Source organism: Neocloeon triangulifer, unplaced genomic scaffold (assembly GCF_031216515.1).
Source record: "Neocloeon triangulifer isolate White Clay Creek 2 clone unplaced genomic scaffold, ASM3121651v1 ptg000013l, whole genome shotgun sequence".
In the NCBI taxonomy this organism is placed as follows: Eukaryota; Metazoa; Arthropoda; class Insecta; order Ephemeroptera; family Baetidae; genus Neocloeon; species Neocloeon triangulifer.
The window spans coordinates 7483812-7497486 of record NW_026775555.1 but is presented as its reverse complement, the minus strand read 5'-3'; the positions used below and the strand labels follow the sequence as shown (position 1 = coordinate 7497486).

At 36.4% G+C, this 13675-nt stretch overlaps 1 protein-coding gene across 1 annotated transcript in view; it reads left to right on the top strand.

The window, feature by feature from the left end:
- Positions 1–77: 77 nt before the first annotated feature.
- Positions 78–13675, top strand: part of LOC132198887 (uncharacterized) — a 106460-nt gene continuing 92862 nt past the window's right edge. Inside the window, exon 1 of the mRNA XM_059623168.1 lies at positions 78–577. Within this exon, the coding sequence (XP_059479151.1) occupies positions 221–577 (357 nt within the window). The 5' untranslated portion in view covers positions 78–220. The remainder of the gene's footprint in view (positions 578–13675) is intronic.

The window sequence follows — 13675 nt, the reverse complement described above, 5'->3', positions numbered from 1 at the left end:
TAATACGAAACTATTTTGTTTATTTTTGTATCACATCGAAGGAGGGGTCAAAGTGCAAAAAGACCAAAGCCATTGAAGTATTGGTGTAATTTCGCGAGAGAGAGAGACTAGTGCGAGTCGCGTGCGCACCAAGGGCCGCCGCCGCAAAGGGCCGGAGGCGGCGAGCGCGGCGGGAGAGCATCGCAGTCGTCAGTTGAGCGCGCGAAGTGCAGCAGTGGCGATGGCAGGCGCCGCGAACCCCAAGAACTCACCCCCGCACACGTGGTGCGTCTACGTCCTGCTGTTGGGTCTGCTGGGCCTGCAGCTGGGCCTCTCGCTGGCCCTTTACCGCTACATTCTGGCCGTCGACCTCCGAGTCGAGCAGATCGGCTCGCTGCAAAATCACAAAAGGGCCAAACGAGCCGTCGGCGACGAAAACGTGGTCGACGAGGCCAACGTCGAATTCTTCCACCCCAACCTGCGGCAGGAACTGGAGGAGAAGGACGCCGCCCGCAAGGCCGCCTCACCCACCAAGGTCACCAAGGACAACAAAGAGGACAACCCTTGGCTGTATCTCACCTCCTATTCACGCGTGCCGGTGAGTGCAAAGTTTTTGAATTAGAAAAAAACCTTGATAGCTTGGCTGGAGAATTGCGGAAATTATGTATGTAGTTTTAATTTGTTACATGGAAGAGAAATTATTAGGATATCAAAATTGCATAACTAATGAGCTTGAAAGTGTACATTTTTGTACACGTATAATAAATTCGGAAGAAACAACAAAACACAATTAAATTTAATTTTTTTACAAAAATTTCAGATATTGAATTGGATAATTATTTGTTTTTTTGTGGTCACTTTAAAATATAAGTAAACAAGAATTTTAGGAAAATATGCATTTGAGCGTTTTTGCATCAGTTTTTCAATTTATCCAACATTGCCTTCAAAGTGCACTTTGGTGTAGGCGAAAATTGCGCAATATGAACTTTTAAACTAATAAAAGGACGCTGCGAATACGGAGGCCCGTGGATAGTAAACAAAACTTAGAAAAGCATACTTTTATGCAAGTTTTTATTACATATTGCGCAAACAAATGCCACTCTTCTTGCTTTTAAGTCGCGTCTTTATATTCTTTTTACGGTCCATTGTTTTTATTAGATCACCGAGCAGCCTTCGGGGAAATACGCGCAATTTTTTTCTGCCATTATTTCATTCAAAGTAACGTTCAAAGGCACATAACCTCCATTTACCCAGTTAAGTTGTATGGCACGAGTGCTCAAAAAACTCAACAGGTTGAGCAGTTGAGAAACTGTTGCAGCAAAAAAAGCATCCAAGCTAACTCCTTTTAGACTCTGCGGGGTTTTAAAACGGACGAATTTCATCCGAGCACATAAATATATACAAGTTGTAAAATAAAATAATGAATGAGTCGCAAATAAAAATATCTCGGCTGTCGTCATAAAAGTTAGCGGCCGGGTTGAAATCTCTCGAAGGATGGCCTGGACCGTTTATTTATCTCGAGGGCAAAGGCTTGCTGAGAGATTATACAATTTAAATTATCTTCTTCTATACGCTCTCGGACAAAGCGCGGATCAAAATAATGAAGTGTTTGTTTCCTTGGCGGAATCGTGCGGATTCTGCGGCTTTGGATTTAATTAACTTTGACACGAGACTCCGCCGCGTGCCGTTTTCGCATTTAATTAACGCGCAGAACAAAAATTAATTATCCGAGAATAATCCGACTTTGTGCAAGAACGTTTCTTTGACTCTTTTAAATTTATACATGCCCGGGGCTGGCGGGAAGTTTTCTTTTGGAGTCGTAAATTTTCCGAGTTTGTGCAAAAGTAGGTAGGTGTTGGTCGCAAATTAAACAAATTTTGATTCCCCCGGCGAGGCTCCATTTCTCGCAAGTTTATTTTGCTTGAGCGTCAAAGTTGGCCAAACTTCTTCTTTGCCACAAGCTGAATATAAAAAAACCGGCAAGCAGCCTTAATTACTCCTCTCGTTTTTCAATTTGCTCTTGAGCATCTTCCCCCTTTAACTGGCACTTTTCGTTCCGCAATTTCAGCAGCAGCAGGGATGGATGGCTGCGGTTCATGTCGACTGTCTGGCTGCTCTGCTTTTGTCATTATGTGCGCGAGACCGTCTTCCCAACTTGTTTGCTTTTCAATTTCAGCATTTGCCAGCTTCGGCGTCGAGAATCTTCTCATAAAACTTTTAACTCCAAGAGGATGATTTGCATTCTGGTGCGGGAAAAAATCGAGTTGCTCTGAGCCAGCAGGATTTGCTTTCGTGGTAGAAAAGAGGAGTGTATTATAGAGTATTGCAAAATAAATCCAAATCAAACTCGCGCCGAAAGCCTCAGTTAAGTGCATTTCGAGCCCAGCAATACATACAAACGGCTGTTCTGTGCTCAAAGCTAAAACTTTCTTGCGAATTTTTTCATACGACTGCGAAAATCTTAAAATCTTATTATGCTAGTTGAATAATGGTGAGAACTTATAAGTTTTGAGGATAATAATTTATAAAAATGGCCAACCGCGGTAGTTTGATAGTTTGATATATTTCTTGAAATTAATCGTTATTAATCTAAATTAATCTAAATAATTTGATTTTTTTTAATTACGTGATGTTCAAATCGCGCGTTAAAAATTAAGCGCACCTTTCTGTCATGAAAGGGAAAAGTTTTGTTACGTACAAAATTTGGAAAAATTTTATTTTCAAATATGCCTCTGTTGACATTTCAATTTAATTACATATTATACTAATTTTTTATGTTTATTAGTCTATTTACAACTTACCTTTAGTATTGATTATAAAAAATTGATTTTTAAAATTTAAATGCTGAATTTCCTAATTAATTATAAAAAAATCAAATACCCTCGCTTCCATTTGGCTCGTAAATAGAAATAAATATTTTTAATCTTCTGTTCCTATCCAGAAAACTTCCCCATTTTTGTTGGTCTCTATCAAAGATCATAAAATATTTTATTTATTTTGGACACTTTTTTTCAGTTAATCGGTAATCCATCGGTAAAAATTTTTAAAAGAATAAAACTTCGTTGCTTTTTTTATTTGTCAGATGAGGCGAAGAACTAAATTTGATTTAACTTTTGTTTCATCTGAGGTTTTATTCAAATTTATCAATTTTTTACCCTTTACTCGTCGCACATAAAGTTTTTGAAACGTACGAGCAAAAGACTTGACATGTATGTTACGATGTGAAATACGCAAGGGAAATGGACAGCCGAAAAAGAACGAAACCATTTATGTGTGTTCAGGGCTAGCAGACGGCTTCGTCCTTTTTTCAATTTCCCTCATATCACAATCCCTCCGGCAAAAGATCAGCAACAGGCGCGTGAATAGCTTCGTTTCATTTGCTCTGTGTCATAGGTTACGTGACCTCTCGTGGACTTGGCCGCCCTACATTTTTGAGCCGGTTTCAACACGCGGACGGAAAAAGAGCAAAAAATAAAGAGCTGCTCACCGTGCTCCTTTCTATCTTGATCTTCCTTCTCCGCGTGCATGTTTATATTATCAAGCTCAAGTACAGAAGAAGCGATTTGCTCTAATGAGGAAACCACTTGATGCCCGCCAACATCAGGCCGTGTTGATGCCATCCTCCGTTTACGCGTCACGTTCTGATGATATTTTTTTATTTTTGCCAGCGGGTGAAAAATACAAAATCGCGATTGATGCGCGGGTTTTTATATCGAGCAGTGCGGGTGCGCCTGACGTGTAATTTATTGACGGCAAAATCTAATCAGCGAGAATGCCAAAGGTTTGTAATTATTACTCACCAAGCCAAAGCAAATCAACGGCAAAATTATACGCGATATCGATTTGAAATTGAATTTTATGCATAATCAAGCACGCTTAAGCTTTGAACTGAATTTCAGTGACTAGTAATTAATAACGATTGTGAAATTTCCTGTGTCACTTGGCATTCTTAAACAAAAAGTATTATAATCACAGTTAATGCTGAATGGTTGCTGAATTTGACATAAATTGAATTTTCGTGCTATCCTTTTTTAATTCGCTGTCCCGATCAATAATATTAATAACACTAGAACTAAACTAAATATATCATAGATAGTTTCAAATTCTTAATTCTGAATGAAATTAAAATAATTGAAATCTCTCAATTAGAAACGTAGTTAAATTTCTTTGCCATATCTGCGATTTAACTGCAATAAAAATTTTCTACTGTCTTCAGGGTTTAATTATGGAACACGTTTTTATATTATTAGAAATATATTGAAATTCAATATGGCTTTGGCTTTAAGTTAAAAAATATTCGTAAATGAACAAGCATTAATGTTAAGTTAATAAAAATGTCAATATTCTTAAAGTTTGATAAAAAAATTTAAACTGAATTTATTTTTTATTCATATCAATCATTTCAAAATAAAAAATTTACTTGCAAAATGAGACAATGTATCAAAAAAAGATGAAAAGTAAAAATATCGGAAATTTAAATTTAATTAAATATTTTTAATATTTAAAAGACTGGGATAAATTAGCAAATTATTTGAAGCATTGTTGGAGTGCAATATTATCGCAATTACACCAATCAAAACGAATTCAGCCAGCCATTATGGGCACGACATGACAAATCTCGTCCGAGAGAAGGGTGGTCATTACTCTCCCTCGGATGTGCATTACCGCCCACGGCGAACGGCCGATTTATAATGTATATGTGCCTGTGTGTTTATGCATGTATAATATTTTATTGATGGGGCCTGGAGTGGCGGCAAATGACCACTCTTATCACGGCCGGGCGCAATTCTGTTTCGAGAGAACGGTTAATTGGGTTATGAATCCGAATTAAACGGGCGGCGCGTACAATGGAAGCGGAAAATGATAGTTATTGATTGTGCCACGCTTATGACGTCGGGCCTAAGCTGCAGATTTATCTCGCTGCGATTTTGGAATCTGTCTGTCCGGTAATCTGTTTAAAGCAGCGGCGCCGATATTAAGACCATAATGAACCAGCTGAATGACACATCAATGGACATGGTTTCGTCTTCATATTTGAGCACCAAAGTGGCATTTTATATCAGTATATATTTATGTGAAAAAGAATAATTAAACTTTCTTTATTATTCCTGTTGTTTACTTTTTTAAATTGTTATGTTTTAACTTAATTCTTTCGTTCAAGACAAATAACTTAATATTATAATAATATTTGTTGCAAAGTCTAGACAAAAGTTCTTTTATAGTTTCACATACTTTACTTAATTTGTCAAAATACCCAATTTTGAGTGATGAAGTTGAAATTATCGTTGAAACTTCCACCAGCTTAAAAATGCGCCGTGAAATATTGAGGAGGTCTTCAATTACCGCTGGCTCAATTTCCGCCGCCAACTTGCTTACTTACTTAGTTGATCAACAACAAAACCTTATCGGAGCGGCCGGACAGCTCCATAGCCGCTTGATTGAAGAGCCAATAAAAAGTTACCTGGCAAGCCCAGCACGCTTTTATATATAGATGGACTTTCGGGAGAGCGTTCGTTCGGTGTCTGCTGAATTTTATTGGCACGGAAGGGTGTTGCTGCTGCAGCCTCTGAGGGTTGGCCGGGGACGTTCATTAGGGAAGAGATTTCTTTTGGCTCAGCAGGAAGTCACGCATTCTTCTTGTCGGCCCGATAAAATCTGCCCGTCTGCTCGGGTGGCGCTGGAAAAAGCCAATTAATTATTCAGCCGACTGATCCTTTTATGATGCGGCGATAAAACTCACTTAAGGCGAGTGTGCGACCAACGTCGAAAGTTTATAGAGGGCGGATATATCACCCGACGATGGAGAGACCAGAAGTGCCCCAAATTTTGCTGATGCAAACTGGGCAAAATTGCACACTCAAAGATTTACGTTTGCTTTCAAAGTCCGTAATAGATCATTAAGCACTTTGGAAATAATTTTACTGAGACTTATTTTATAAAGAATTAAAATAATAAGTAACTAAATTTGGAATTGCTATGTTTGGGCATTTTTTTCAATCACACAAATAGTTAGGTCAATAAATTTCATTATCACATTGTAAATTTATTATTTTAGTTTTAGTTGGAATCAAATCCTCCTATTTTTAAAAATTTGTTGTTCCAGAATTAATCGTTTGAAATAAAATTAATTCTTTTATAATTATGCAAAAAAGCAAAGTAAATTTCCAAGTTTTCAAAAAAGAATAATTTTCTATTAAACTCTTTACTTCTAAACTTTTTCCATTATTGACAAATAAATTGAATAAAAATTTGTTAGTAAAATTCAAAACAAGCAAAATTAGAATTTCCCTGGGGTTTGTACGTGTATCTTGGGTGCTGTGTAAGCAAAACGCATTTCATGTTTCCTAGGCCATAAAATTTTATGCCCTTGCGTTTATATGCGTTCTTTGACGTGAGCTATAAAACGCGACCTGAACGACCTCTAGCTTTTATTCGAATGTATTTCTTTTGGCGAGTTATCAATATACATGCCGTGATGGGTCAAAGTTCACTACTTTTTGTTTGGTAAACGCATCTCTGTTTTGATGGTCCAGCTCAAAAAAAAAAACAAAAATGTATTTTTTTTAGATCAAAAATTCCGTCTCTTTTGTGAAATTTGGTGAAATTAAAACGAGATCGCTTCAGAGTTTTGTGAATTGAACAATTTCACTGACAGGGGCGCAGTGGAAATGAAAAATAACAACATATTCACACTGTTGTGGATGCGATTACGTGAAACGGTGTAACGCACAGACAAAGCCTGACGTTTTTGCCAAACAAAATTTCCATTAAAAACGGAAAAGTGATGGATGACATTTTATAGGCTTGACAGTTGATCTGAGCATCAAACGCGACGCAGGATTACGAACTGACGGATCCTTTTTATATTTTTATTAAACATCGCACACCAGGTGGAATACACAGAAAATATCAAAATTCAATGCCCAGCGGAATTTGCGTCTTGGTTGACGTCGGAAATCCACTCGGAAAGTCGCCTCAGGTTTACCAAAAACGACGGATTATTTTATTTGCTGGCAAACTTTGCTTACGCTCGGTCGAGCTTGGCGGATTGTATTCCCATTTGGCGCCCGCCGTCGGCCCTATCTTCTCTCTGCCATAATAAATATTTTTTATTTTATTATTATCATATGGGGCAGGCGTGCGAGGAAAATGAATCGGCCTCTGACCCACTCGCCCACTAAATCACGAAACGAGATTATTTTTTTGGATATTGTACTAAATTTTATTATGAGAATTTATGTCGACCCATAAATTCCACTTCGCCCTTTTGTTTCAGCCTCATCCTTTCGCAATAGAACCGGCGCCACGAGGGAAAAAATAATAACCCATAATGGGATTAAATCCCGATAAAATATTAATCAGTAGCTCAAGCACTGCCGGCTGGAATATCGTCTCTTTCAGATTTAATTGGATCCGCCGTTTGCACACTTTCTTTTGTGTTTTGCAGCAGCAAAAACTCATTTCGCACTCAATCTGGTTCTATAATTAGTGAACCTAGCCAAGTGCCGATTAATTGGATTGAACGTTATAATTACAAGGCTGCAAGTTGCTGTTTACAATTATTTTGATTTCCGAACGTTTGCATTTGAAATCAGCTTTTGCTGTTGTGGGGCAATAAATTCACGGTTGAATTGATTTGGTCGGTTGGTGTGTAAAGCAAATTAGAGTGTTTATTTGACTGCAAAATTTTACAGATGAGAGAGCACGTTTTTTTTTCAATCAGCTATGTACAAAATGATAAAAATTTTCCACTTGAAATTATTATAAAGTTGCATTACTTGGCCACCTGCATGGCATCAATGTTAAGCACGTTGCATAGCTCAAATTATTCCAGGTAAAAATTAAAATATGCATATTTTTTCATTATTCGAAATTTAAAATGCAAATTTATTAAAAAGAAATTAAAAAGTTTAACAATTGAGCCAACTGAATAACCAAGCAAATATTTAATGATAAAGTCCCTGCTTTTCAAACAGGATTATCTCAAATTAAGGGGTGAAAAACTGGTGTGAACCAATTATAATTTTTTTTTATTTATACAAAAAGCTACCAGTTTCTGTTTTGGTTTGCGGCCCAATTGTGTGAGCGAGAAGGAATAATGAAAAATTCAGCGAGCAGCGCGTTTTTTAATGGAATACGTTGTAATTGAGTTTGTTAATGGAGCGCTTTTTTATGAAAACTTTTTTGCTCATGAAATAGAGTTGCAGGCTTCGACAAAAAAAAAAATGAGATCTGTTATTTTCATTTAATAAAAACATTTTTTCAACGATATCAAAGGGCTTTTTTACTTCAAGAGTCAAAAATACATCTTGAAATAAAAATATTTAAAAAAATTTCAATTAAATTAACCTCACTTAAGAACTTCAATTAGTCTAAAATATTTTATATCAAACTTGTATAAAAAGCCATACGTCAGAATCGATTGATTCTTGAAATTTCGTGCGCTCGTAAAGTACGTCTGTAGTCGACATGTAGAAATTCATGGCGTGGGTACGCTGCTCTTAACGCCTAATGCATGCAAATTGGCCTGAAAAGTCGTTATTACGCACGGCTGTTATCTTTATCGCTGGGTGAAATTTCAATTTTCCGGCGCATTTGGCCTGTTGGCGTGATGCGTGTCGTTTTGCGAGCGTAGCCGGCCCGATCGAACAACGAACGGCGCATCTGGCCAGTTGAAAGTCTTGACCGTTCCAACCGCAAAGCCCTCTCAGCTATTTTTGATTGCATCTCCGGCCGTGCGGGGCGATTGGATTAATTTAATCGTCGCTTGTGTGATTCGCTCAAAAGTTCTCCCGAGAGGTGATTTCGTTATTTCGGCGAGTTCAGCTCTTTTGTTCCACGTGCTGCGCTTCCGTCGGATGCCGCCGACGTCTAATTAGGTTAATGTTCCCAAAGCGTTGGAACACACACACGCATAGTTGGAACGCGGTTCGTTTTGCTAGACGTAATTCGAACCGAGTTCGCACTTCACATTTAACTTTGAAATTGACTTTTGAACGAGAGACAGAGAAGTTTGTGAATTTAGTTTCAAGCCAAGAAATGTTCTTGCATTTTTAAAAAGGGTGTGATTTGCTTGGAAAGTTCTCCCTATCTGTTACTTTGAAACAGCAGAATTTAAAAAAGCCTGAAGCTAAATGTTAATTAAAATATATTTATATGAATTATTTTTGTCGAAACTTCCATCAAGTTGAAATGATTAAACCTGCTTCTCATCACAGGAAAAAAACTGTTTTTTCCCGTTTTTCAATTCATTAATAAGGCTTAATTCGATTAGCTGAAATTATTCCAGCTATTTTTTATTAAAAAAAGTTAAACCTATCCAACAAGGAAAATGTGAAGAGGTTCTCTATATAGAAGCTTTCTTACTACAGTTTTAATAAAGTTACAAAACTTTCATACATTTTTGTTATTAATTTAAAAATTTCAATATATATATAAATATTTTTTTAATGTTTATTGCAAACTTTTCTGAATAGCTAATGCATAAAATGTATTCGATCCCTTCCCTGTTGCCTAAAAATTGCTCCAAACCTATCAATTTTAGTATCAAAAGGGAGACTGTATTTTCAAAAAGATATAAAGTTGCGAAAGAAGCGCGAAATATAAATCAAAGGCGGCAAAATTGCAAATAGAGAAAAATGCAAAACTGCACGGTCAGAGCCATAAAGCACAATTTTTGCACTCGCGTCTCGTCTCTGCGCAAAGCTCTCGGTGATTTATGCGTGTCAGTGGCTAAGTGTAGATAAATATCTTATTCTTGCCGCCGCAAAAAGCGTCTACCGAAAGTCGGGCCATTTTCCGCAGAGCACTTCGTACTTACTCGATCTGGAAATCGCAAATTCGCTGCGAGACGTAAAAGGCTCATGCCAGTGTCTTTGGCAGCAAGACCGACGACGACGCCGAGGCGCTCTCGGGACCACCGAGCTGGATTTAATCTGCGCGTTTATTTACTCTGCGCTCCAAAAATAATATTTCGCCTCCGGCGTGTTTGCATTTATGGGTTTTATGCGGAAAATAAGCAAACACGTGAGCGATTTTGTGGACCGTGCAGAGTTTATTTTTCTAGTTTCCTTTTTTGGCAGCATGTAAAGAGAGAGAGAAGGGATTAACTTTCGTGATATATTACAATTTGAAGTCAGAATAAAAAAAAACGGACATTGGAAATTACAATTTTTGTGTGAGTGAACATTATTTAAAACGGCTTATTTCATAATTTTAAGAAGCTTAAATATACAAAGTCAATGGCTTAAGCCTGTAAATTAAATTACAAGATTTTGTATAAAACTTCATTAATACCAGAAAAAGCAAAGAAATTTATAATTATTTATTTATTTTTTCTCCATTCCTGGTAACATTAATTAAAATATTAATATCTAAGATTAAGTATTAGATGCAAAATTATGGTTGGTGGTCTTCTTCCAAATTTTTGATGTAATCTTTAAATTTTCTTGGTGAATTCCTTAACTTATAATTGTAAAGTGTCAGCATTGGTGGAAAATACAAAAATAAATCTACCGCTTGTATTAATTTTTTGATAAAATTGAAAGTATAGAAAATGCCTCTACCAGTTTCTGTCACAGATATTTATGCTTGAAATAAATTAATTATTGTAAAAAACCGAGTAAAAGACTAGATAATTAATTATTTCATAAGTTGAGACATGGTATATTTTTTGTCTAAATCATATGGAATCGTTTTATTCTTTTTTTTTCTATTTCCCATCAAATTATGATTTGATCAACGTTCTAAGCATCTCATTAATATTTTGTTGGCTGAAGTCATTCTCTATTATGTAATCAGACTATTGTAGTCCGCATTGTCAGCTTTAAGAAGCCCACAGGGGAACAAATAAGAAGCGTCGTCCTCGCCACGAAATGAAAATGGTGCGAGGCAACGGACGGAACTTGATCGCTCGCCCGGAGTGCTGCTCGAGGTGTGTAAGGTGTCTCTGCAATTGGTGCCTCTGCTCACAACCGCGTTTTAGCAAAATAGCAGCGAGAGAGAGAGCGAAAGTAAAGTTGGTTGGCAGGCAGGGCTGAATTTGTCAGTAAGGGAAGTTGACGTGCCCCCAGGACTTCTTGTCTTTTGTTTTACACGCCGAGAAGATATGCCACGCAAGACGGGCCGACAACATTCAGAGGGAGAGATATTTATTTATTATGCATGGCGGTAATGTGTTCTAAGGGCTAAGGGCCTTTACACGCAAAATTTGCTGCATACCAAACGCGCTGATTTAAATAACGCTGAATATTTCACAAGACCGTAAAAACGTCAGAATATATGGAGATTTTCTGCAATTTATTCCAAGACCGGGAAAAAAGTTTTTTTGATTCTTATTTCTTTGCTCCAAAATTCATTCTGGCATTGCATATCTTGCAAATTTTGTCACCCCCGATAGAAAATTTTAAGAATGCAAACAATTTTACTAATTTTTTACTTATTTCTGGTTCCTTTTTTGACTTATTTCACTTAAAATTTCACTAAAATTTTTTTTATTATTTTACAATTTTAACAAAAGTTTTGAGCACATTTTAAAACGTTTCCCTTTTTTAAATAAATTGTTTTAAAATAATGGAGTGTTACCAAGTTTCACGAACAAACAAGAATAATAAAAATAATAAAATACAATTTAAAATTTCATTATAAACTTCCAGTAAGTTTTTTTCTCTTAGATAAAAGAATTGTACATTTTCATTTTATGTAAATCACAATCAGTGCTGTTTAATCTTAAGCAATTATAAATTTAATAAAATAATCTCCAACTTAATTTCATTTTACTTATCTTTTTAATTTAAAAAAAAAATCAACCTGCCAAAACAGATTTTTTTAGAACTTTCTGCTTAATTAATATCTGCTGAACCTTACAACATTTTTGATTAAAATTCAAGAAAGTTTTGTCAATAAAGAGTTTCTTCGAACAATATTCTATTCATTTCAAAATAATCTAGAAAAGATGTTTCACGACTAAAGTTTTAATATACACCTGAGTCGAATTTTAAGCCATTCAGAAGGTTTTTATGTTACTTGGGAAAGAAAAGTTGATAAATCACGGTGGGTGTTTCTTGGTCGGTGCGGAAAAGCGACTCTTTTAAATAAAACGTGCTTTTTTATCGGCCCGAGGCCCATACATCGCGGCCGTTATTGCCATTTTCACTCGAGATTTTTTTCTTCTTCTTCCGCGCCGTATTTTTGTTTGATAGGCCGTAGTGGGTGCACTTGGAAAACAGCGCCATTCAGCAAATCCTGTGTATGTGTGTTGAATCTCGGCGTCTCCATCTAGCTCTTTTCTCTGGGAAAGGAAACATTGGCGCATTGTGTGTTTTACACACATCCATCCTCTGAAAAAGAAAAGGGGCCGTAAAATCACGTCACACGTGGTGTTTAAGAGATTTAATGGCGCGGCCGAGTGAGAGAACGGGCACGAGAGAGTGGCGCGACTTGATATCATTTATTTTGATTTAGGGGCCGTTTTCGGTTTATTTTGCGAGCGCACTTCATGAATTATGGAGGAGGGTGGCGAAACGTGATTTTATTTGTCAGCAAGTGATTACTCTTTTGTAGACTCTAAGTCGCCAATAACCGTTGTGTACCTTAAATCAACTCTGAATTTTACCAAAATCTTTCTTGTTTAATTTAATTTTCTTATAAATTAATTCCATCAAGAGCGTGTTGTGGTGTGAAATAAAGTATTGAAAATAAAATTTATTGGAAATAAATCTGCAAAATATTGCTATTGCATAAAAAATAGTTCTGGGTTATCAGTATGAGCCATTTTTTAACAAAAAGAATTGTTATTGTGTAAAAATTTCCTCAAAAACACATTTCAAGATTTAAATATAATAATGCTACCACTTTCACACAAAGCAACAGCAAATGCATTATTTCATTGAAAATATAAATCATTTTATTATTTGTGCTGCAGATAATTTTAACTTTCTTAAATTGAAAAAATTTAGCATCATTAAAGTTAAAAAATCAGTTTATTTAAAAAAGTTGAAATTATATAAAATATTTATCCAAAGTTCATAAGAAAATAAAAAGTTAAAAAAAAAATAATAATAAACCTTTCAAATATATTAAATAAAAATACATCTTCAATTTCTAATACCAAACATTTTAAGTGAGTAGCGCCCCTGTTTGGGCCAAGACAAAAAATGTAGCCGTAGGAGAAGCTTTTCTTCTTTATTTGCTACTTTCTTTATCACGCGTGTTTTCTATTGAATGCGTCTGAATTATTGCCAGCAACGGGAGCGCTCAGTGTGTTTTGGCTCGACGCTCGCTTATCAATGTGCGCAATTGAATGGAGCCGCCACAACGAAGGGTGCACGCGCAATCGCCCTCCCATACCAACGGAATGCAATAAAGTGCATCGCAAACCACGCGCCAATGCATGAATGCGCAATCGAGCACAATGATCTCTTTATGCAAATTGCATTCCGCATACGACGGGAAATAATAAAATTCGTGCGATTCGCGTTTGTGTTCCAGCACGTGTATAATTTGCTTTGCTTTATGATTTGTGGGAGTGCGTCGCCGTCAAAGTGGAAAAGAATCATACGTTGGACGGCTGCCGGGCAATTGCGAAACAAAACGTGTGAACATTTAACAACACTCACGTACGAGCAAATTGATGAAATTCAATTATTCTGTGATTAAATAATAGGCATGTACTTATTTCATTTCAATTATCAGCAAT